We start from the raw sequence: 25,929 nt of genomic DNA, 5'->3' as shown, positions 1-25,929 counted from the left end.
TTTAAAATTTCAGTAAAAGTTCTAAGGGAAATCATGAGAACCTTTAGGCAGCATGTATCACATGAGTCAGAAATATTTAAGTTCAAAAAAAAATTAAAAAAAAAAAAAAAAAAGGAGGCCGGGCGCGGTGACTCATGCCTGTATTTCTGACACTCTTGGGAGGCCCAGGTGGGTGGACTACCTGAGCTCACAGGCTCTAGACCAGCCTGAGCCAGAGCAAGACCCTGTCTCTAAAAATAGCCCACTGTTGTGGCAGGCACGGCTGTAGTCCCAATTACTTAGAAGGCTGAGGCAAGAGAATCATTTGAGCCCAGGAATTCAAGGTTGTTGTGAGCTATGACACCCTGGCACTCTACCAAGGGAAACAAAGTAAGACTCTGTCTCAAAAAAAAAACAACAAGGAATATTTAAGTTCAATTCCTTCTTAACTAATTAATGGCAATGGAATTTTGTCAAATCAATGTATGCTTGCCTGGTTTTCTAAGATAATGCTTACCCCTATACAGCTTTTATGAGTAAAAAGTCATACAAATGATATAAAATTTAGTTACCAATTACAGAGAAAGCAAATGTTACCATTCAGACTACAGCACAGTGCTTGTAAAGTTATATATACTTAACAGATATTTTATGCATGAATGAAATTAATCGTTACCTCCATGAAGAGACATGCAAGGATAAGATGCCCTCATTAAATCCTTCAGAAGACCATCAGCATGTTCCTGCTTATCCACAAATATAATGACAGATCCTGATTCTTGATAATGACCTAAAAGCTCAAGTAACTTCAAGAATTTCTTTTCTTCTTCAATCACAATCTGAAAACACAGGATTATACCAAGTTAATGGAATGAAAATATCATTAGATATTTAGACAATCTAAAAACACAGGATTATACCAAGTTAATGGAACGAAAATATCATTGGACTAAAATATCGTTGGACTAAAATATTTCACAAATACATTTGTGGTGAATGAATAAAGTATAATACCTTACTATATCTTTAGTAAGGGCTAGGAAAATGTTGATTTTAAGTATAAACCAGTGAGACAAAGAAAATTTGTAGGGCAGCGCCTGTGGCTCAGTGAGTAGGGCGCCGGCCCCATATGCAGAGCGTGGCAGGTTCAAACCTCAGCCCCGGCCAAACTGCAACCAAAAAATAGCTGGGCGTTGTGGCGGGTGCCTGTAGTCCCAGCTACTCCGGAGGCTGAGGCAAGAGAATCGCTTAAGCCCAGGAGTTGGAGGTTGCTGTGAGCCATGTGACGCCACAGCACTCTACCCAAGGGCGGTACAGTTAGACTCTGTCTCTACAAAAAAAAAAAAAGAAAATTTGTAAACTTTCAAAGAGTAAATGGTATGCAAATGCAGGCAAACGATCATCTCTTCTGTGCCTCTTAATTTCATATCCTAGTAACTAAAGAGTAACATTGGTAGGCTCAGTGCCATAGCACAGTGGTTACAGCACCAGCCACATACCCCGAAGCTGTCAGGTTCAAACCCAGCCCATGCCAGCTAAGCAACAATGACAACTGCAACAGAAAAAAAATAGCCAGGCCTTGTGGCAGGCACCTATAGTCCCAGCTACTTGGGAGGCTGAGGCAAGGGAATTGCTTAAGCCCAAGAGTTTGAGGTTGTGGCAGCGCCTGTGGCTCAAGGAGTAGGACGCCAGTCCCATATACCAGAGATGGCAGGTTCAAACCTGGCCCCAAAAACTGCAAAAAAAAAAAAAAAAAAAAAGTTTGCTGTGAGCTGTGACACCACAGCACTCTACCTAGGATGACATAAGTGAGACTTTGTCTCAGAAAAAAAAAAAAAAAGAATAAGATCGGTATATGAGATTTCCATCTAGCAGCTCACCACTTCTGATAAGATAAACAAAAGTGATCATGTAATTTATTTCCAAACAGATAGTCTTGCTATGTTGCCCAAGCTAAAGTACCACGGCTATTCATAGGTACAAGTCCATTAATGACTTGTACAGGACTTTTGAAATGCTGTTTCCAACCAAGGCTGGTTCACCCCTTCTTGGTCTCCTACTCCTACTTGGTCACCATACTGACACTGCGGTTAGTGTGGACATCTGATTGGCCCGGTGCACTACAGCCCAGAACTCCTAGACTCAAGCAATCCTTCTGCCTTAGCTTGCTAAGCAGTTGGATATATAGGCTAGTGCCACTGTGACCAGTTGACCATTTAAACAGTTCCATGAAACAGCACTGTCAACTGTACCTGACAAAATATTGAAGGCTTCAGTTCATATACATTAGTTAATTTTGGAAGTTATCTGCCCTCCTCACCCTGATCTCAAAAGGATCCTAACACACAGTGCTTAAATATCAAAGCAACTGGGGATTCACCAAAGAGTGTACTCACCACTTGTTGTTCCACATCTGAGCAAACCACACTCCTGCCTCCAACCTGCACTTCAATGGGTTTACTCAGGATTCTGCGAGCCAAAGCCTCCATGGCTCTGGGGAAAGTAGCTGAAAACATAACTGTCTGGCGGTCAGGACGGACATTATCCACAATTCGCATGACCTGAGAAAACATTACCAATAAATACTGATGAGTATAGTCTCCAAAACTTATACAATGTTAAAATCAAGTAGAAGAAACTTTTGAGAATAGCTATTTTCATTACTTCTTTATTTCCCCAGATCACAGTTCAATAAATAAGTTACTTTTAAACTTGTTGCCTTTGATTGTCACAGTTCATTTTACCCTCTAATTTACTACTCTCAGTCTCCTAATCTTAAAAAATGAAAACTCCACCTACGTTTAGTGTAACAAATCCACCATCACATATTCCCTGTGGAAAGGGCAGTTAATTATATTCTACTCACCTATCAAAAATCCTGACTACCATACACTGTGAAAAATACCTATCGTTTTGTACATTACATCTTTCTACTTACTGATCCTGTATTTTTTCCATTTTGTTTCCATTAACCTACATCTCCCAATTTCCTCCTCTCATCCTCCCTTACTCTGGTAACTATGTTAATGCTTACAGTCTAATGAGGCTGGACAAATAAATAAATGTCTATCAATATATCATATTATGTAACATATCAATGTCTTATTGGGGTGGTGCCTGTGGCTCAAAGGAGTGGGGTGCCAGCCCCATATGCCAGAGGTGGTGGGTTCAGGCCCAGCCCTGGCCAGAAACTGGGAAAAAGAAAAAAAAAAGTCATATTAAACAGATGTAAGAACTACACAAAGAAATAAAATAATAAAGCTACAAAGAGTTTTCCGGGAGAGAGGCAGGAGCACCAATTGCATCAGTTCTAATAGAGCTCTAGAGGAATAAAGGTGTAAGAATTCTCATGGTGACTGGTATAAACAGAAAATAAGATTAATGATGATGACTTAAACAAAGGTAGACACTGGTAAGTGGTTGGAACTTGAGAAGAATAAAAAGTCTTGTGAGGAATATACAGAATTTTTTTTTTTTTTTTGAGACAGAGCCTCAAGCTGTCACCCTGGGTAGAGTGCCATGACATCACAGCTCACAGCAACTTCCAACTCCTGGGCTTAAGCAATTCTCTTGCCTTAGCCTCCCAACTGGCTGGAACTACAGGCGCCCGCCACAACATCTGGCTATTTTTTAGTTGTAATTGTTGTTTGGCAGGCCCAGGCTGGATTCAAACCTGCCAGCTCTGGTGTATGTGGCTGGTGCCTTAGCGGCTTGAGCTACAAGCACCAAGCCAGAATTTTTTTTTTAAGCAATCTCACTTTGTCGCCCTCCATTGAGTGCCATGGTATCATACTCACAGCAACCTCAGACTCTCAAGTAGCTGGGATTACAGGAGCTCTCCACATCGCTGGCCTATTTTTAGAGACAGGGCCTTGCTCTGGCTGGTCTCGAACCTGTGAGCTTAAGCAAGTTACTTGCCTAGGCCTCCCAGAGTGCTAGGATTACAGACATAACACGCCTCGCCTGGTCTAAAATTTTATCAAATGTTCCAAAAGATATTAACTTGAATATGACTTACCTATTTATTTTTTTCCCCAGACACAGTCTCACTTCGGTGTCCTTAGTAGAGTGCCATGGCATCACAACTCACAGCAACCTCAAACTCTTGGGCTCAAATGATTCTCTTGCCTCAGCCTCCCAAGTAGCTGGGACTACCGGTGCCCACCACAACACCAGGCTATTTTTAGAGGGGGGATCTTGCTCTGGCTCAGACTGGTCTCGAACCTGTCAGCTCAGGCAATCCACCGGCCTCAGCCGCCCAAAGAGCTAGGATTACATAGGCATGAGCCACCACACCCGGCTGACTTACCTATTTTAAGCATTGCTGTATTTAGTTCACTAATAACTTTTTATGGTTTTTACCTCATTAGACCTGTAACTGTAACTTACCTTTTGATTTTGATATCAAGTTTATATTGGCCTTTGAATAGCTACTACAAGTTTGACAGTTTCTTAAAAAGCTAAATATACATAATGCTACAATTCAGCAATTCTACCCTTTCACATCTACTCAAAAAAAATGAAAATGTACATCCACAAAAAGACTTGCACGCAAATGTTCACATCAGCATTATTTATTATAACCAAAATGTGGAAGGAACTGAAATGTTTACCAACTAGCGAACAGATAAAATATGACATAAAGCCATACAATGAGGCGGCACCTGTAGCTCAGTGAGTTAGGGAGCCTGCCACATACACGGAGGCTGGCAGGTTCAAACCCCAGCCTGGCAAGCTAAAACAACAATGACCACTGCAACAATAACAACAACAACAAAAAATAGCCGGGCATTGTGGTGGGCGCCTATAGTCCCAGCTACATGGGAGGCTGAAGCAAGAGAATTGCTTAAGCCCAAGAGTTGGAGGTTGCTGTGAGGTGTGACACCATGGCACTCTACCCAGGGCAACAGCTTGAGATTCTGTCTCAAAAAAAAAAAACAAAAAAGCCATACTCAGCAATAAAAAGGAACAAAGCACTGACACATATTACAACATGGATGATCTTTATACACATTATGCTGAGTGATAGAAACTAGATGCATATTATATGATTCTGTTTATAGAAAATGTTTTTTTTTTTTTTAAAAAAGGTAAATCTACAAAGCAAGCAAGCAGATCAGTGGTTTCCTTGGGATGGGGTAGAAAGAGGTAATGACTACAAATGAGGACAAGACATCTTTCTAAGTGATGGAAATGTTCAAAAATGATGAACTCTAGCTAAAGATGCATAATTTTGTTAATACACTAAAAGCCACTAAATTATATACTTATAAAAGTGAACTTTTATAATTATACCTTATATTCTTAAAAGATGAGTTTATTCTTACAGAATAAGCTGGTAAATATTCTTTGCTATAATTTGAAATAAAGGGCTATTAGGAATATAATTTATTCCCTGAATGTCTCATATAACTTGCTAATAAAGGCCAGGGATAGTGGCCCACACCTGTAATCCCAGCACTTTGAGACCAGTCAGGCAACAAAGCAAGATCCTAGCAACTCTACAAAATAAAAATTTAAACTTAGCCAGGTTTGGTGGCTCACACCTATAGCCCCAGCTACTTGGGAAGCAGAGACAAGAGGAATGTTTGAGCCCAGGAGTTCAAAGGTGCAGTGAGCTAAGATTGTGCCGCTCTACTCCAGCCTGGGCAACATAGCAAGACCCGTCTCTTCAAACAAAAACAAAAGACCTTGCTAATATATGTATGTGTGTATATATAACACACTCACACATACACACACACGAAATGCCTAATCCACACATCCTGCCTGTCCCCAAGAGAAGCCAGAACAGCATAAGAGAACAAGGCCACATAGTACCCACAAGTCAAGATCATCTTTGCTTTCCTTTTTTGCAAACCTTGAATGTAACATTTATAAAGTTATAATTCTTTTTTTATTTTATTTTATTTTTTTTGTAGAGACAGTTTCACTTTATTGCCCTCGGTAGAGTGCCGTGGCGTCACACAGCTCACAGCAACCTCCAACTCCTGGGCTTAGGCGATTCTCCTGCCTCAGCCTCCCGAGTAGCTGGGACTACAGGCACCCGCCACAACGCCCGGCTATTTTTTTGTTGCAGTTTGGCCGGGGCTGGGTTTGAACCCTCCACCCTCAGTATATGGGGCCGGCGCCCTGTAATTCTAAAGAAGTGGTAAGGTGAAACGGTCTGTACATCTTTCTAATTATAATATGCTTAACAGCTTTCTAATTATAATATGTATGTGTGGTAAGGCCAAAAGGTAAGAAGTAACTGCCCTCAAAGGCCAGAGGGAGAGAAACTGGACTGGCGCCTTTATCGTGGATTATGAGGGCAGGGACCAGAGAGACAGCAGGTTCTAAGGCACAGAGGCTGCCCCTCATTGTCTGGTACCAGCCCTGGGTGAACAGGGTGGTTGGATAGTGGCCCAAAGCATGAGAGCTCCTTGAGGGAGGTGGTTGGGGGATGGACTAATCGCTGGCCAGCCAAAGAGGAAATGACCCACCTCTGGCTAATGGCCTCAAAACTGGGTCAACATAGTGTGTTAGAAACAATGTAACAACTCCTAACAGAGATTGCAAAATAATACTCTGACACTGACAGTGGAGTTGAGGAAGCAAAAGCCTATAGCTTTCATGTTACGGCATATCTACATACATACATACATACATACACACACACAGTTTATGCTGGGTTTTCATCCACGGTCCTGGCTCACAGCTCCCTTAGCCCTCATTACAGTGTTCTGCTAAAACACTGAGGCACTGCAGGCCTTAGGAAACAGAACCTCTGTCTCTGACTTTCTCCTACACTCTGTTTACCTGCTCCTTTTCCCCCTCAAGGTGGTTATTTCTCTGCCTTTCTGTCTTGGAGATGGCCATAAAGAAATTCCCTGACCTACCTTGTCTGACTGTAAATTATAAGTCTCTAGTTTTTAGAAGGGACTCCTTATCTGGGAGGAAGGAATGCCATACAGAGAGGTCAAGGAGAATCTGAACAGACGGGCCTTGCTTGGTCTTACCCATTCTGTATACTCACATCAGATCATACCCTCTGTGTGCAATCATATTTCTGTATGGTTGTCCACATTTCAATCATGCCTATTCGATGAAATCTCCACAAAGGGCCCAAAGCGAAAGGGTATGAGGAGTATCTGGACAGCTCAACTTGTGGAGGCTGGCGAATAAGTTGTCTACAGGTCAAGAGGGTGGCACAACCCAGCTCCAAGGGAACAAAAGCTCCTGCACTCGGGACTCCTCCAGACCTCATCCCGAATACCTTTTTCTTTTTTATTTTGGGGGGGAGGGGGAGCAGAGTCTTACTTTGTCACCATATGCTGTGGCGTCATAGTTCACAGCAACTTCAAACTCTTGGGCTCAAGTGATCCTCTTGCCTCAGTCTCCCAAGTAGCTGGGACTATAGGTGGCTGCTATAATGCCCCACTATTTTTTTTAGAGATGGGGGTCTTGCTATTCCTTAGGCTGGCCTGAGTACCTTTTCATCTGGCTGTTTATTTGCATCCTTTAAACTATTCTTTGTAATAAACTGGTAAATGTGGGAAAAATAACTTGCTCATAGGGTGGTGCCTATGGCTCAAAGGGGAAGGGCGTCGGCCCCATATACTGGAGGTGGTGGGTTCAAACCTGGCCCCAGGGAAAACTGTAAAAATAAACCAAACAAACAAAAAAAAAACCTTGCTAATAAAAGTCAGAAACTGGGGGGTTTTTTGTTGAGAAATTAAAAGTTGATGTCTTTAATTAATGTTAGACTGGTTGGGTGTCCTTGTTCTGAATCTGTTTAACCTAACATTTTCAAAGGTATTGTGCATAAATAAACAAAAAGAGTTAACATGAGGGAAGCAGATGATGGAGAAGATGAAATTCCAAAAAGGTACCATACATATCCAGAGGGAATTTTAAAAATTTTCTACATTTATAAAACAAGAGAATGCTATTAAAAAGAAGTATCTAGGCTCAGCGGCAGTGGCGCAAGCGGCTAAGACTCCGGCCACATACACCTGAGCTGCCGGGTTCGAATCCAGCCCAGGCCCGCCAAACAACAATGACAACTACAACCAAAAAATAGCTGGGTGTTGTGGTGGGCACCTGTAGTCCCAGCTACTTGGGAGGCAGAGGCAGGAGAATCACTTGAGCCCAGAGTTGGAGGTTGCTGTGAGCTGTGATGCCACAGCACTCTACCCAGGGCAACTGCTTGAGGCTCAGTCTCAAAAAAAAAAAAAAAAAAAGAAGTAGCTAGGCTGGGCATGCCTGTAATCCTAGCACTCTGGGAGGCTGACATGGGTGAACTGCTCTGAGCTCACAGGCTGAAGACCAACCTAAGCAAAAGTGGGAATAAAGTCAGGAATTGTGGCAGGCACCTATAGTCCCAAGTACTTGGGAGGCTGAGGCAAGAGAATCACTTGAGTCCAGGAGTTCGAGGTTGCCGTGAGCTATGACACTACAGCACTCTACTGAGGGTGACAAAGTGAGACTCGTCACAAAAAAAAAAAAAAAAAAAAACTATTCAGAGAACAGAAAATAACTTTCTTAAAAGTATGAAAGCATACTTCTCTCTTTTTCTTTTCCTATGAGACAGAGCCTCAAGCTATCACCCTGGGTAGTGTTGTGGCATCACAGTTCACAGCAACCTCCAACTCCTGGGCTCAAGTGATTCTGCCTCAGCCTCCCAAGTAGCTGGGACTACAGACCCACCACAATGCCCAGCTATTTTTTGGTTGCAGCTGTCATTGTTGTTTGGTGGGCCTGGGCTGGATTCAAACCCGCCAGCTCAGGTGTATGTGGCTGGTGCCTTAGCTGCTTTAGCCAGAGGCACCAAGCCCTGTTCTTTTTTTTTTTTTGAAAGCAAACTTCTCATATGTGTGGAGGGGATTATGAAAGCAGAATTTAAACATGCAAGGCTGGGCACAGTGGCTCACCCCCTGTAATCCTAGCACTCTCAGAGGCCTACGCGGGTATATTGCTTGAGCTCAGGAGTTTGAGACCAGCCCCAGTGTGGGCCAGAGCAAGACCCTGTCTCTTAAAAAAACTAGCTGGGCATTGTGGCAGACACCTATAATCCAGCTACTCAGGAGGCTCAGGCAAGAGAATCACTTGAGCCCAAGAGGTTGAGGTTACTGTGAGCTATGACACCCTGTCACTCTACCTGACAAAGTTAGACTGTCTCAGAAGAACAACAAAACAAAACTTTAAACATGCAATAGAAAAGTTGAAAGTTTGGAGTTCAGGAAATCTCTTAGTAGGAGAAAATGACAAAATGATAGAAAGTACTTTTAAAAACTTTATAAAGTATGAGATGAAGAGGTCCAATATCCAAATTATGAGAATTCCAGAAAACAGAGAAAAGGAAATTATCAAATAAATTAAAGAAAATTTCTCAAAACTGAACAAGAAAGAACCCACTAAATCATCAGGATAATTGAAAAAAAAAAAAAAAAAACTATACCACAGAACATCAATGAAATTTCAGAGAATTAGGTATAAAGGAAAGATCCTAAAAGTTTCGAAACAAAAATATAAAATGTACAAAAAAATTAATAATCAGAATAACATCAAAGTTTTGAAGCAAAGCAATGAACCCTTTTAACAGAAAGCATGAAAGTAAATGATTCTCACTCTACAATTCTGTATCTAGCTAAACATCAAATAATAAGGGTAGAACAGACACTTTTCTTTTTTTTTTTTTTTGTAAAGACAGAGTCTCACTCTACCGCCCTCGGGTAGAGTGCCACGGCATCACACAGCTCACAGCAACCTCTAACTCTTGGGCTTACGCGATTCTCTTGCTTCAGCCTCCCGAGCAGCTGGGACCACAGGCGCCCGCCACAACGCCCGGCTAAGAACAGACACTTTTCAGTCATAAAAAGACTCATGAAAAAACCCTCCATACTCTTTATTTCTAAGCTGTCTCTCTATGGAAATGGTAGTCTCCAAACAAAAGGAATATGCCAAGAAAAGGCATGAGATCAAATTCCTAGTAAAGATAAGTAGCTAAACACATACATTTATTTTTACATCCTTCAAAAAACTAACAGATTACAACCAGGAAATTTTTTTTTTTAATTTACAGAGATGCTATTCAAATCAAAAGCAAGTAAGTAATCAGTACATGATTTTCTTGGGGAGAGAATGATAAAATTTTTCTAATATTGGATAGCAGTGAAGGTTATAAAATTTTGTGAATATAACAAAACGTTAGAAGGCAGAAAAAAATTAACAAGTTAAAGAAAATAGAATCTAGGCTGCACAGAGCACGGTAGCTCACATCTGTAATCCTAGCACTCTGAGAGGCTAAGACAGAGGCCTGAGATCAGAAGTTGGAGACCAGCCTGAGCAAGAGCAAGAGCAAGACCCCTATCTTTAGAAAAATTAGACGGGCAGTGGGGCAAACACCTGTAATCCCAGCTACTCAGAGTTTGAGGCAAGAGAATTGCTTAAACCCAAGAGTTTGAGGTTGTTCTGAGCTATGATGCCATGGCATTGTATCCAAGGGGACAGACTGAGACTTGCCCACTCCAAAACAAAGAAAGAAAAGAAAGCAGAATCCTATGCTAGCAGTGAAGAAAAGAAGCCCCAACCTGTTCTCTTTAAGTGGAGATGAAGAAGGGTGAAGTACTAGAATGAGGAGAATTTATATAAAGTCTGTTTAACAAGCAATTACATCAGCAGACCTTCACCGACCTCTAATCAGTCAAGCAATAGTCCCTCATACTCCAGTAAAAGACGTAAAGATTTACTGTTTCTGGAGAGAATAAAACAAAGCATGATACTACTGAAGGCATTCTGAGAACAAGAACATTATGCTAAATACTGAGAACCCCAAATCTCTCCTAAACCGCCTTTCAGAGTTAGCAGACAGACCTCTACAGTACGGGGCAGATGACTAATGCCTGTAATCCTAGCACTCTGGGAGGCCGAAGCAGGTGGATTGCTTGAGCTCTCAGGTTTGAGACCAGCCTGAGCCATAGCAAGACCCCGTCTCTACTAAAAATACAAAACACTAAGGCAAGAGGATCACTTGAGTCTAAAAGTTGAAGGTTGCTGTGAGCTATGTCGCCATGGCAGTCTACCCAGGGTGACAATTGAGACTTGGTCTCAAAAAAAAAAAAAAGACTTTAGAGGAATCTCAGCAGCTCAAGGACCTAAGCAAAAAGTACTAACTTTAGTTGTGGCCTTTTGGGCGGTGCCTGTGGCTCAAAGGGATAGGGCGCCAGTCCCATATGCTGGAGGTGGTGGGTTCAAACCCAGCCTCGGCCAAAAACCACACACACAAAAAAAAAAAATACTAACTTTAAGGAGTCTTTAATGGAAAGACCCAGCCAAATCACTGTAAGTTCTACTCCATCATGCAAAGCTTTGAACTCACTTTTAAGGTTGCATCTTGCCACCCCTCAAATATAGGTAGCTAGCAACAGATTACCAGACATCTACAGAAAGTCTCTAATCGAAAAGTAAAAAATCATTTGGGAGGTTATAAACTCTATGCAAGCAGGAGGAAACCTTTTACCATGAGATAATTAAGAAAAGATACACTCTTAGTATACAGAGCTTTGGTGAACCCAACAAAGGGGAGAAACAAAAGATCCTAAGAACAATGGAAATCCAAGATGATAGCTGTAGTATCAGACAGAAAACAACAATCCCTGACTGGAATAGGTCAGAAGGCTCTGAAGAAACTCTTTAAGGAAGATGAAAGTGATACTATTTGTAGAAGATTTAGGTAATTAGTGTGTTTGGTACTGAATTGATTTTAAGTATATAGAGAACTAATTGGCTTGGTGCCTACAGCACAGTGATTATGGCATCAGCCACATACACCAAGGGTGGATGGTTTGAACGTGGCCCAGGCTAGCTAAGTAATCATGACAACTGCAACAATAACAAAAATATAGCTGGGCTTGTGGTGGTCCCAGCTACTTGGGAGGCTGAGACAAGAGAATAGCTTGGGCCCAAGAGTTTGAGGTTGCTGTGAGCTGTGACGCCACAGCACTCTACCGAGGGCAACATAGTGAAACTCTGTCTCAAAAAAAGAAAAAAAGTTTATAGAGAACTAAGAAACTCAGCAAATAAAAAGACAATTAAGAAATCTAGGTAAAAGCGCCGGGCGTTGTGGTGGGTGCCTGTAGTCACAGCTACTCGGGAGGCTGAGACAAGAGAATTGCCTAAGTCCAGGAGTTGGAAGTTGCTTGAGTTGTGACGCCACAGCACTCTACCGAGGGCGACAAAGTGAGACTCTGCCTCTTAAAAAAAAAAAGAAAGAAAGAAAAGAAAAAGAAATCTAGGTAAAACAAAAAGCTACACAGGAAAGTTGTTAATAAAATAATTATAGTTTATTATACTGCTTAGCTTTGAAAAACATTTAGGATGCCTTAACATAGTATACAAATCCAATTAAAACAAGAACACAACACTACTGGGAATGGAAAAGATATGTGAAGGTGACGGGGAAAGGAAGAAAACACAAGATAAATCATGTTCCACTACAGAAAGTCAATAAATACTGTCTAAAATAGAAAAATGAAACAGTGGAAATAAAAGCACTCTATTTTGAGAAGCAGAGATAAATGTCACACCAAGAGCTAAGAGATGTGGGGAAGGGTTACCATTAAACCTAAGTCCATGCATTAACTAATAAAACTAAAAGGTAAAAAGAAATCAGATCAGGAATTCCTGGGCTTAAAACCCATACCATTGGGCAGCACCTGTGGCTCAAAGGGGTGCACTGACCCCATATGCCAGAGGTGGTGGATTAAAACCCAGCCCTGGACAAAAACTGCAAAAAAAAACCCATACCATATCTCATACTTTTCAGGATAAAAATCTAAATTCTGAGCACAGGTATATTAAGACCCTGCACTTTCTCTGTTACACCACCAGCATCACATACCCATACATATCTCTTTCTGTCCTCATCTTCTACTTCTACTGCTTTCCCCATCGTTGACTCTGCTCCAAGGATGTTAACCAAGCAAGCTCCCACCCGACTGAAGGCTTTTACACTTGCTCTTTGCCTATCGCACTTCAGATCACCTTATCAAAAAAGGCCTTTCTTAACTACTCTACAGATAGAGTAGCATTTCTTTATGCCCATTTCCTTCCATCACTTTCTATTAACTTACGCTATTTTTCTTCACAGAATACCATCTGATGTATACTATTTGTCTGTTTCTCCTCATCAAAAAGTAAACTTTGAGACAAACAGTTCACTGCTATCTCTCTAGCAGCCACAATGCATACCACACAGTATTCATTAAATTAAGAGGACTACAAAATGTTAAAAAAAAATTAGACATCATTAACCATGTTTAGTTTGGAAACTTGAGTTTGCTAGCAACATCACTGCAAGTTCACATTAGAATATTTAAAGTATCAATCTTTTAAGACATTACATAAAGGCTGGATGTGGCGGCTCATGACCGTAATCCTAGCATTCTGGGAGGGCGAGGTGGATGGATCACTTGAGCTCAGGAGCTCACCTAGGCCTGAACAAGAATGAAACCCCATCTCTTTAAATAAAAAATAAATAAATAAATAAAAAATAGATGGGCGTTGTGGCAGGTGCCTATAGTCCCAGCTACTCAGGAGGCTGAGACAACAGGATTGCTTGAGCCCAAGAGTTTGGGGTTGCTTTGAGCTATGACTCCACGGTACTCAGAGTGACAGAGTGAGACTCTGTCACAAAAAAAGGAGAAACAAAAAAAAAAAAAAAAAAAAGGAGGAGCTCTCATTCTATTTTGTAGAATATAGCTGCCTTGATTCTAAAATGAATAAAATAACAATGAAAATAAATTTTGAAAGCTTAACAGCTTCTATTATTAATATTGCAATTCTGGTTTTACCAGTGATAGTTTTAGATGGCTAAGGAAAGCTAGGTGCCTATAGCTCACTGGTTAGGGCACTGGCCACATGCTCTGGGGTTGGAGGGTTTGAACCCAGACCGAGACTGCTAAACCATAAAAAAAAAAAAAAAAAAAAAAATAGCTGGGTGTTGTGGCGGGTGCCTGTAGTCCCAGCTACTTGGGAGGCTGAGGCAGGAGAATCGCTAGAGCCCAAGAGTTTGATTTTGCTGTGAGCTATGACGCCACAACACTCTACTGAGGGTGACAAAGTGAGACGCTATCTCAAAAAAAATTTAAAAAGCCTGCACAAATACCTCCTGAAGAAATTTTATGAGGACTCTAAAATATACGTATCTATTTATCTACTTCAATCCCACACGTCCCCAGTCTTCTCTATTACTATGCAACAGAAACATATGTGAATTTCAGAACCAAACATTTTGTTCTCATAGCAATTATAAGGTTGTATTTACACTTCAAAACACTTAAGACATATAATAATTACCTGTGGTTCAAAACCCATGTCAAACATTCTGTCTGCTTCATCTAAAACTACATATGTTACTCTTCGAAGATTTGTGACCCGGCCTAAGATGAGAAGAAAAAAATAAAGACAAAAAGAAAACTAAAAATCAGTCACAATTCGTTTTATAGCTACCAAGAACTTTTAAAAAACTGTAAAGGGAACTAAAATGCCTGACTTAACCAGAGGGGTAGGTTAGGTATCTATTTAAACAGTGAAAAGAAGTTTTGATCTATAATGTCTTAATCTAGTGGCAAATACTTTCTGACAATGGGTATATGAGGCCCTTTATTTTGTCAAACTCGTCTCTTGCATACCATCATAGGGCCTGAAGAACCTGTAAAATTCAGAAAACAGCCCTCTCCAAAACACATCATAAAACTAAGACTGAGATGAAGCATCGAGCCACATCAGCCATTATCTGACAGCATCACCTAGGAAAAAACATATTAGAGATTACAGCGTATGTGTGGAAAGCAAGTTCCAGTGCTAACTACTTCAGATGCAGCAAATTTCTCTTTTGACTACTTTATAACCTACTTCCATATAGTATCTAGCAGCTTCTTAAATAGGTATGTTAAACCATTAATGAGAAGCTATTTGATATGGGAAACTAGCATTTTACGAAAAACTTCAAATACCAAATGCATTACATAAATACATTTTTATACACAAAGATACAAATCCAAATTTATTAAGTGCTCACACTGGTTTAAATAAATGCAACTGGTTTCTTAACCAGTGAAAACTAAATACACATACAGGAAACCCTTTCTAAAAGATTAACAGAAGCATTGCTACCAACTGTTGAATCAATCACCTAGCAAAAACGTATAAAATAGTTAATAAAGATAGACCAAAAGGACAGATAAGGGAAAAAGGTAAAATTAATGAAGATGAATTTCAGAAAGAAACTTAATCAATGCAGCATTAAGAAAAAAAACAAGGGATTATTTAATCAGCATTCAATCCAAAACTTTTCATATGCTATAAAAGCACAATGACTTGTCAATTTTAATATCACTTTCAACTTCATATACGATTACAATTAAATTTATACATAAATTCAAGCAGAATGCTATTAGCAACATGCATTACTCACAGTTTTTAATACTCTAATACTGCAACAGAAAATTTGTAAGCATTTTCTTCAAAAACTATAAATGAGCCAAAGTAAGTACTATGTAACAGTTAAGTATTCCACACTAACATTTGTGGCCTTAATTAATTTTGCAAGGTTGGGAACAGCATTAAATTACCTACCTTTGATGGTTTAAGTCTCGGAAGCCCAGTTCTATAAATCTTGAAGGGCCTTTCTCCACAGAAGTTAAATAATGTCAACAGTTTAGTAACAGTTTTGATAGGGAATAATTTAACAAAGCAAAATATTTGAGCTAAAAAACATGCAGTATTTACAAAAGATAAAATTTCTTGAAGCTGCAATATCTTAATTTATCCTGTATTGTAAGAAAATACTAACTCCAGGGGAGAAAGCCTAAACTTTTCATTATTATTAAATGAAAGGATAGCACTCCCACTCTTAAAAGCACAGCCAAGCCAGAAATGAATGAACAATGCAAGGTAAAATCAAATGGAGCTCATTCTGATTCTGGAAAGAAATTTTAAATTAAATTGCAAAATTATCATTAATGTTTATAACAACAAACTTGTTACAATACAAATTTTAACATATTACAGCTTTAAGAAAAAATGCAGAAACCCTTTCCTGGTTTCTTGTTATCTTCTTTAAGAAAAATGTACAGAATGCAAACATTAAGAGAAAAAAAGAACAAAAAAATACCCCGGACTTACCACTGTTAGCTGCTAACATATCAATCATTCGACCAGGTGTGCAAACAATAATTTCAGCACCTCTTTTCAGCTCAGCAATCTAACAGAAAAGATAAAATTTTACAGTCTATCACTAATGCTCACTTAAACATTTAAGAATATAGCACCTGAAGGCTGGAAGTGGTGGCTTACCCTAGGACTTTACAAGACCAAGCAAGGCTAGAGCATTCTTTGAGAGCAGGAGTTGGAGCTTACAGTGTGCTATAATCATGCCACTGCACCATGGATGAAAGAGTAAGACCTCATCTCTTGGGAAAAATACATACCTGTGTGTGAATACATACAAACACACAGGGTGTCCATAAAGTTCATGTGCAATTTACTGTGTTAAACTATTTTAAACTGCACACAAACTTTATGGACACCCTGTACATGTATATATGGCATTGGGTCCTGGCATAGCTCTCTAAGGCAGGTCAGAAAGGTCTGAATCAAAGATTCAAAAGCTTCCTGCTTAATTCTTAGAAATGCTAAGCACTACTAAAGGAGTAGTTAACAGAAGCATGAAGATACAGTACTTAAATTTAAAATCAATGAGAAGTCTGGGCCAGGTGGCTCAGTATTCTGGGAGGCCAAGGCCTGAGCTCACGAGTTCAAGACCAGCCGGAGGAAGAGGAAGACCCCATCTTGTACCAGAAAAAAAAAGAAACTGAGGCAAGAGGCTCACTTGAGCCCGAGTTGAAGGTTGCTCTGAGCTACGATGATGCTATGGCACTCTACCCAGGGCAACAGCTTAGACACTCTGTCTCAAGGGAAAAAAAAGACAGTGCACATAGCTCAGTGGATAGGGTGCCAACCATATACATCCAGATTGGCGGGTTTGAACCTGGCCTGAGCCAGCAAATAACAATGACAACTGCAACAGAAAAACAGCCTGGCACTGTGACAGGTGCCTGTAGTCCCAACTACTTGGGAGGCTCAGGCAAGAGAATCGCTTAAGCCCAAGAGTTTGAGGTGGCTGTGAGCTGTGATGCTACAGCACTCTAATGAGAGTGATAGTAAGACTCTTGTCTCAAAAAAAAGAAAAAAAATCAGTGATAAGTAGAGAATTTTACCAATTTTAATTTGCCACAACCCTCAAAACCAAGACAGTAATATAAGAGAACAATTAAAACTAATGATCAGGGGAGGCACCTGTGGCTTAAAGGAGTGGGGCACTGGCCCCATATGCCGGAGATGGCAGGTTCAAACTCAGCCCCAGCCAAAAACTATAAAAAACAAACAAACAACAAAAAAAAGCTAGTGATCAAGGCCAAGAGGGTGGCTCAAACCTGTAATCCCAGCACTCTGGGAAGCCGAGGCAGGTGGACTACCTGAGCTCACAGGTTTAAGACCAGCCAGAGCCAGAGTGAGATTCCCACCTCTAAAACAGTAGCCGAGCGTTGTGGTGGGCGCCTGTAGTCCCAGCTACTCATGAGGCTGAGGAGAGAGAACTGCTTGAGCCCAAGAGTTAGAAATTGCTGTAAGCTGTAATACCACAGCACTCTACCAAGGGCGAAAAAGTGAGACTCTGTCTCAAACAAAAAAAAAAAAAAAGAAAGAAGATTTCTTCCTTCTCTACTCCACTGCTTCACTTGACTAGCCTTAAAAAAAAAAGTAGGGCGGCGCCTGTGGCTCAGTTGGTAAGGTGCCGGCCCCATATACCGAGGGTGGCGGGTTCAAACCCAGCCCCGGCCAAACTGCAACCAAAAAATAGCCGGGCGTTGTGGCGGGCGCCTGTAGTCCCAGCTGCTCGGGAGGCTGAGGCAAGAGAATCGCTTAAGCCCAGGAGTTGGAGGTTGCTGTGAGCTGTGTGAGGCCACGGCACTCTATAGAGGGCCATAAAGTGAGACTCTGTCTCTACAAAAAAAAAAAAAAAAAGTAAATAAAATAAAATAAGAAACTAGTGATCACATATATCAATGTTTTTCAAATTGAGGGTTGCTACCATTAGTGAATGATGAAATCAATTTATGTTACAAATTTTTTTTCTTGAGACAGAGTCTCTCTCTCTCTCAGGCTGATCTCAAATTTGTGGCTTCAATCCTCATATCTCAGCCTCCCATAGTGCTAGGATTAAAGGCATAAGCCACTGCAGTCAGCCACAACCAACATTTTAAAAATGAAATAGAATGGAAAATACCCAAAGTTCCTTAATATCAAATAACTTTTGTTTAGCTGTTACATAAAATAAAATATGCATGCACGTACCAGATTATCTGGTTAAGTGTACTTCTTTTCTTTTTTTTTCTTTTTGAGACACCGTCTTACTATGTCGCTCTAGGTAGAGTGCCCTGGCGTCATAGCTCACAGCAACCTCAAAGTCTTGGGCTCAAGAAATTCTCCTGGGTTTGGTGTCTGTGGCTCAAGCGGGTAAGGCACCACCCACATACACCGGATCTGGTGGGTTCGAATCCAGCCCAGGCCCACCAAACAACAATGACGGCTGCAACCAAAATATAGCCAGGTGTTGTGATGGGCGCCTATAGTCCCAGCTATTTGGGAGGCGGAGACAGGAGACTCACTTGAAACCAGGTGTTGGAGGTTGCTGTGAGCTGTGATGCTAGAGAACTCTATCCAGGGCAACAGCTTGGGGTTGTTTCAAAAAAAAAAAAAAGAATGAAAAAAAAAGAAATTCTCTTGACTCAGCCTCCCAAGTAGTTGGGACTACAGGCACCTATCTCAACACCTGGCTATTTTTAGAGGCAGGGTCTTGCTCTGGATCAGGCAATCCACCCGCCTCAGCCTCCCAGAGTGCTAGGATTACAGGCGTGAGCCACCATGCCTGGCCCTGGTTAAGTGTATTTCTTACTTCAGGCTATGGTCAAGAAAAATGACAAAACTGGGTGCAAACACTAGCACTTTTGGAGGTTCAGGTGGGTGGATTGCTTACACTTAGGAGTTCAAGACCAACCTGAGCAAAAGCAAGACACTGTCTCTATAAAAATAAAAAAAATAAGCCAGGCATCATGGCAGGTACCTATAGTTCCAACTACTCAGGAGGCTGAGGCCAGAGGATCGCCTGAGCCCAAGAGTTTGAGGTTGTTGTGACCTATGAGCCATGATGTCACAGCACTCTACCCAGGGCAACAAAATGAGACTCAGGAAAGGAAAGGAAAAAGAAAAGGAAAGTGAAAAGAGAAGAATAGAAAAAGAACAAAGAAGAGAAAAGAAAAATGACAAAATACACTTAGAAAATGCACTAGTTTCAAACCAGGCATACTACTGCATGTCTGTAATTCCAGCTACTGAGGAGGCTAAAGCAGTACAATGACTTAACCCCATGAGTTCAGCTGAGTAACAGGCAAGACACCTGTTATTTCGAAAAGAAAGAAAAAGAAGTGAGGGCGCAAGGCAATGAACTAAAATTCAAGTGTTTAAAATAGCACTGGAATGACAAAGCAAATATTTCCAAGCTATGTTCTTAGAACACTAGTCCTAAGAAAGAGTTTTATGGTTAAGTTCAGAGAATGCCACTTAATCCAATTTTTCTAGCATTTAAGACCTAGAAACCTTACAGGAAAAAAACTTAAATTTTGTATAATCTAACATTTCCAAAACATCTTTGACCAAAGACTCCACTTTATCTTCTAGTTAAGCAAAATACCTGATGACTATTGTTATTTAGAAGACACCTGGAGAAAAGCCAAACTAAAGAGAGATAAGGTTTACAGTTTTACTACATCACTTAAGAATGCATATGAAACTCTGATATTAATGCCTCCTACTCATCACCATCCCTTAAAGATGTCAATATGAATTTAAAAAATACAGTAGGCTCGGCACCTGTAGCTCAGCGGTTAGGGCGCCGGCCACATACACAGGGGTTGGCGCTTCCAGCCCAGCCCACGTCTGACAAACAATGACGACTACGACAAAAAAATAGCCAGGAATTGTGGCTATTTGGGAGGCTGAGGCAAGAGAATAGCTTAAGCCCAAGAGTTTGAGGTTGCTGTGAGCTGTGACACCACAGCACTCTACTGAGGGCAACATAATGAGACTGTCTCAAAAAGAAAGAAAGAAAGAAAAAGAAAATACAGTAAATCCTTAAGAATCAGAAGACTTGGCTGGGTGCCTGTTGCTCAGGGGTTAGGGCACCTGCAACATACACAGAGGCTGGCAAGTTTGAACCCCACTAGGGCCTGGTAAACAACAATGACAACTGCAACAAAAAAATAGGCAGGTATGGTGGTGGACGCCTATAGTCCCAGCTACTGGGAGGCTCAGGCAAGAGAACTGCTTAAGCCCAAGAGAGTTTGAGATTGCTGTGAGCTGTGAAGTCACAGCACTCTACCAAGGGTGACATAATGAGACTCTGTCTCCAAAAAAAAAAAAAAGAATCAGAAGACTTGAGTTCTAGGGCAAACTCTAGAATTTTTTAAACTAACTGGCCAACTGATTTTATCTTTGTGAATATTTCCTCATGTGTAAAATGAAAAATGAACCAGGTACAGTGGATTACACCTTTAGTCCCAGCTATTGGGAAGGCTAAGAAAATCTGAGCTTACAGCGAGCTATGATGACACCTCACTGCACTCCAGCAATAAGACCCCTATCTCTAAAGAAAAGGTTTTTTAAAACAATTAAGAATTACATCCGGGTGTTGTGGTGGGCGCCTGTAGTCCCAGTTACTCGGAAGACTGAGGGAAGAGAATCGCCTAAGCCCAGGAGCTGGAGGTTGCTGTGAGACTGTCTCAAAAACAAAAAACAATGAAGAATCTACCTGCCTTTCTCTGGCAGGGGAAGAGGAAAGAGGGACACTCAAATGTGAATAGGACTCAAAATTTTGTCAATTATAGCTTGACCACAATCCATTATTATTTTTTCACACAGCTTTACTGAGGTATAATTGACAAAAAAACTGTATATGTTTAAGGTGTACAACATGATGTTTTGATAACATATAAATTGTGAAATGATTACTATAATCAGGCTAGTAAAAATATTATCATCTCATGTAGTTACCACTTTTATCTTTCATGGTAACAGCAAGCATTTACGATCTACACACTCGGCAGATTTTCACTTTTTTTTTTGGCCGGGGCTGGGCTTGAACCCGCCACCTCCGGCATATGGGACCGGCGCCCTACCCGTTGAGCCACAGGCGCCGCCCAACACACTCGGCAGATTTTAAGCACACAATATTAACTATAGTCATCATGCCATACATGAGAGCACCAGAAAGTATTCATCCTGCATAATACAACATATTTTTACTAATATTTTCAGACACCACATTTTTTTAAGATTTTAGAAGCTATCACTATTCAAAACAATAATCACTTTTAGTTTACTGAATCATTCAATTTGAGAAAAGAATGGAAAAACTGAATATTTCTTTTGTAACTACCTGCTCACTGATTCCCGTTCCTCCATAAACACAGACCACTCTAAGTCCCAAGGTCTTTGAAAACTTCTTACACTCTTTAGTAATTTGTAAAGCCAGTTCTCGAGTTGGAGTCATGATGACAGCTGAAAAGACAAATACATCAATAGCCTAACCACCAAAATTCTTGACAGGCTATGCTTAAAGTGTTAAATTTAACGTACATAACTCTTCCTCTAATTTTTGTTTTAATTTGTTTTATGCATCTCTGAAAACTATTTCAAGAGCTTTACAATGGCAGAGATTGTGGTGAAGTAGAGCATAAGCAAATTTTTAAAAACATGCTACAAGAAGATAAATGAAAGTGAAATGCCTCACTCGACCCTCAGGAAAATACTTAGTTGAACAGAATGCAAACAGTTCTCAACTGCAAATCACAAAACAAAGAAAATCAAGTGACTCACTGTGCTGAAGAAGCCATACTGCTGTTTCCAGAAACAACCTTGCTCTGAGGGGCACAGACAGAGGACAAATAGACTGTGCCCTGTGGTTTCCAACAGAGGAGCTGAACAACTTTCCAAAACCCTACTCAAATTTGCAGAAGACAACTCTGCCAAAATTAATCAAGAAATCTCAATCTGAAGACCTACTCCTGAATGAAATGGTGGCACTACTGCCTTTTAAGGCATTAAACAAAAAAAAAAACAAAAAAAAAAAACCCTAGGAAAACACATTCCCCTACAATCTTCTATGTTGAGTTTAGATATCCACTGATACCGGACTAAGAACAAACCTCAACATAAATAAACAGTTAGATGCACGAGGAGTCTACCTGCCGAGTCAGAGTTTAAAAACTGAGCTGTGCCAGGAGAGGCTGTTTTTGTACTTCTGAGATGTCACTCCAGAGCTCTGAAGATTCTCACTCCACCTGCTGGTAAGGGGAAATCAGCCCCAAAGTGCCAAATTGATAAAGGAAATGTACATAAAGACATCTTTATTGTCATAATTATGAACATTATAAAGTATCAGGACTTTCGGATTAACTGACAACAAAGTTGTTATCTGAAAAAAAATAGTTTAATTAAAAGAATTATACCTATTGGCCCCTCTCCCTCTTCCAATGACCGCTGATCCATGATGTGTCTAAACATCGGCAACAGAAAAGCAATGGTCTTTCCACTTCCAGTCTTAGCAATGCCAATCAAATCTCGTCCAGACATTATAGCAGGAATTGCTTGGGTTTGGATTGGTGTGGGCTTTTCATAGCCATGCCTTAAAAAAGAAAAACAAAGGAAGATAACCTAAGAATTAAAATTTCTGGGTCCCATAAAAATAAGTTCTTCCAAAATATGATGTATCAAACTATTAAACATGGTATTACAAAATATGGAAATATTTGGACCGGACGCGATGGCTCACACCTGTAATCCTAGCACTCTGGGAGGCTAAGGCAGGTAGACTGCCTGAGCTCAAAGGTTTGGGACCAGCCTTAGCCAGAGCAAGATGTCACTTCTAAAAATAGCCACCAGGTGTTGGGCGGCACCTGTGGCTCAGTGAGTAGGGTGCCGGGCCCATATACCAAGGGTGGCAGGTTCGAACCAAGGCCTGGCCAAACTGCAACAAAAAAGATAGCCAGTGTTGTGGCAGGCACCTATAGTCCCAGCTACTAGGGAGGCTGAGGCAAAAGAATCGCTTAAGCCCAGGAGCTGGAGCTGGAGGATGCTATGAGCTGTGTTATGCCACGGCACTCTACCGATGACCATAGAGTGAGAATATGTCTCTTAAAAAAAAAAAAAAAAAAAAATAGCCAGGTGTTGTGACAGGTGCCTGTAGTCCCAACTACTTGGGAGGCTGAGGCAAGAGAATCACTTGAGGTTTGTGATTGCTGTAAACTACAAGTTTGAGGTTGCTGTAAACTACAATGCCAAGGCAACTCTACCAAAGAGCAACAAAGTGTGACTCTGTCTCAAAAAAAAAATAAATAAAATAAATATATATATATATATGGAAATATAATTTGGCAATAAAAAAGAATAAAGCAGTTAAGACTTTCCACGACATAGATGAACCTTGAAAACATGCTATGTGAAAAAAAACAGTCACAAAAGAGTGTATGATCCCATTAGTCTAAAATGTTTAGAATAATCAAATCTTTATAGATAGAAAGTAGATTAATGATAGCCCAGAGTAGGACAGAAGGGAGATGACTACTAGTTAACACAGGTTTCTTTTGGGGATAAGGGAAATTTTTTAAATTAAATTATAGTAAGAGGTGCACAACTATATAAATATACTAAAAACCATTAAATCACATATTTTATAGAACAAACTCTGATACATAAATGATCTCAATAAAGCCATTTAAGAAAAAAAGAGAGCAGCTGGGTGCAAGCACTCACACCTATAATCCCAGCACTCTAGGAGGCCAACAAGGAAGAACTGCCTGAGGTCAAGAGTTTGAGACCAGCCTCAACACCTGTGGCTCAAGAGGCTAAGATGCCAGCCACATACACCTGAGCTGGCGGGTTCAAATCCAGCCCAAGCCCACCCAACAACAATGAAAGCTCCAACCAAAAAACAGCTGGGCATTGTGGCAGACGCCTGTAGCCCCAGCTACTTCAGAGGCGGAGGGAGGAGAATCACTTGAGCCCAGGAGTTTGAGGCTCTATGTCTAAAGAAAAAAAAAAAAAAAAAAGAGTTTGAGACCAGCCAAAGCAAAGCCCAGCTCTCCTAAAAAAAACAAACAAACCTAGCCAAGTATGGTGGCTTGTGCTTGTAGTCCCACCTACTCAGTAGGCTAAGATAGGAAGAATGCTTCAGACCAGGAATTTGAGCTAGACTAAGGCCATGGCACTCTACCCAGGTGAAAAAGCCAGACTCTGTCTCAAAAAAATAAAAAAAAAAAGAAGAAAAAGAGTAAGTTTCCTATTAAACTAAAAATGTAACTCAGAAAAATATTTGTGTGAAAGGGGTATTTTTGAGTAACAAGACACTGAAGTATGTGGACAAACACCAACCACTTACTTTTTTAGGGAATTTAAGATCTTCATGGAAATTCCACACTGGACCCAAGATTTAATTGGTTTGGGACAACCTTTTCCTTTGACTGTAATACCCTCCATTTCCAGTCGAAATACATTCACCTCTAAAACACAAAACCCAAATTAAAAACCCGTAAATACTATTCTATTGGTGTCTTCTCCCATTAAATTAGACATGATACTATTAAGAGTCTTCAGGCCAGGAGTGGTGGCTCATAACTGTAATCCCAGCACTCTGGGAGGCCAAGGCAGGAGAATCACTTGAGCTCAGGAGTTTGAGATTGGCCTGAGCAAGAGAGAGATCCTATCTCTACTAAAAATTCAAAAATTAGCTGGATTTTGAGGAGGACACCTACAGTCTCAGCTACTCAAAATGCTGAGGCAGAAGAATTGCTTAAACCCTGGAGTTTAAGGGTGCAGTGAGCTAGACTAGGGAGACAGATTTAAAAAAAAAAAAACTTCACTGTGGGGAGGAACTTGGGGAGGTCAAGGAGTTAATGACCAGCCTCGGAAAGTATCAAGACCACGTATCTACAAAGCATAAGAAAATCAGCCAGATGCACACCTGTGATCTCAGCTACTCATCAGGAGGCTGATGACAGGACAATCACTTGAACTCTGGATTTTGAGCTTACAGTGAGCAAAGTGAAGGGTATCCTCCTCTGTTCCCCCAGTATAAACAATGAACAAATTAAAAGAGAATTTTACCCTCTTGAGACATTTTTGCTAGTTCCGGAACTTCAACATAAAAGTTTTTTCTGAATGGTTCATATTCAATTTTTCCATGATCAACTGGTTCTAGTAGCTTTCTTTGTTTGGTCTGATAACCTGTAAGGGCCGTCTGAAGATCAACTTCTTCTTCCTCTGAAGAATACTATAGTTAAACAAACAAACAAGAGTCCATTACAGTTTTCCCCTTACCAGAAGCAATTTTTCTAGCTTTAAAAATCCTCGCCTTAGGGCAGTGCTTCTGCCTCACTGAGTAGAGTCCTGGCCCCATATACTAAAGGTGGCAGGTTCGAACCCAGCCCCGGCCAAACTGCAACAAAAAAATAGCCAGGTGTTGTGGCTGGCACCTGTAGCCCCAGCTATTCGGGAGGCTGAGGCAGGAGAATTGCTGAAGCTCAAGAGCAGGAGGTTGCTATGAGCTGTGATGCCATATCACTCTACCAAAGGCGACAAAGTGAGACTCTGTCTCTAAAAAAAATCAGCTTGGTGCCTGTGACTCAAGCAGCTAAGGCGCCAGCCATATACACCTGAGCTGGCAGGTTCGAATCCAGCCCGTGCCCACCAAAAGACAATGATTGCTATAATCAAAAAAATAGCCGGGCATTGTGGTAAGCACCTGTAGTCCCAGCTACTTGGGAGGTGGAGGCAGGAGAATTGCTTGAGCCCAGG

The 25,929-nt window shown here is 40.8% G+C and overlaps 1 protein-coding gene across 2 annotated transcripts in view; it reads right to left on the bottom strand.

Annotated features, from left to right (window-relative positions):
* Window positions 1-25,929, bottom strand: part of DDX46 (DEAD-box helicase 46) — an 88,864-nt gene that overhangs the window by 35,043 nt on the left and 27,892 nt on the right. For both annotated transcript variants that reach the window (XM_053566406.1, XM_053566407.1), the window contains exons 8-15: window positions 25,240-25,405; window positions 24,515-24,635; window positions 22,587-22,762; window positions 21,515-21,636; window positions 16,147-16,225; window positions 14,317-14,399; window positions 2,376-2,540; window positions 656-818 (exon numbers count right to left, since the gene is read on the bottom strand). In XM_053566406.1, the coding sequence (XP_053422381.1) occupies window positions 656-818; window positions 2,376-2,540; window positions 14,317-14,399; window positions 16,147-16,225; window positions 21,515-21,636; window positions 22,587-22,762; window positions 24,515-24,635; window positions 25,240-25,405 (1,075 nt within the window). The remainder of the gene's footprint in view (window positions 1-655; window positions 819-2,375; window positions 2,541-14,316; window positions 14,400-16,146; window positions 16,226-21,514; window positions 21,637-22,586; window positions 22,763-24,514; window positions 24,636-25,239; window positions 25,406-25,929) is intronic.

This window comes from Nycticebus coucang, chromosome 17, assembly GCF_027406575.1.
Source record: "Nycticebus coucang isolate mNycCou1 chromosome 17, mNycCou1.pri, whole genome shotgun sequence".
Taxonomy (NCBI): Eukaryota; Metazoa; Chordata; class Mammalia; order Primates; family Lorisidae; genus Nycticebus; species Nycticebus coucang.
The sequence above is the reverse complement of the archived record's forward strand: the minus strand, read 5'-3'. Positions and strand labels throughout refer to the sequence as shown.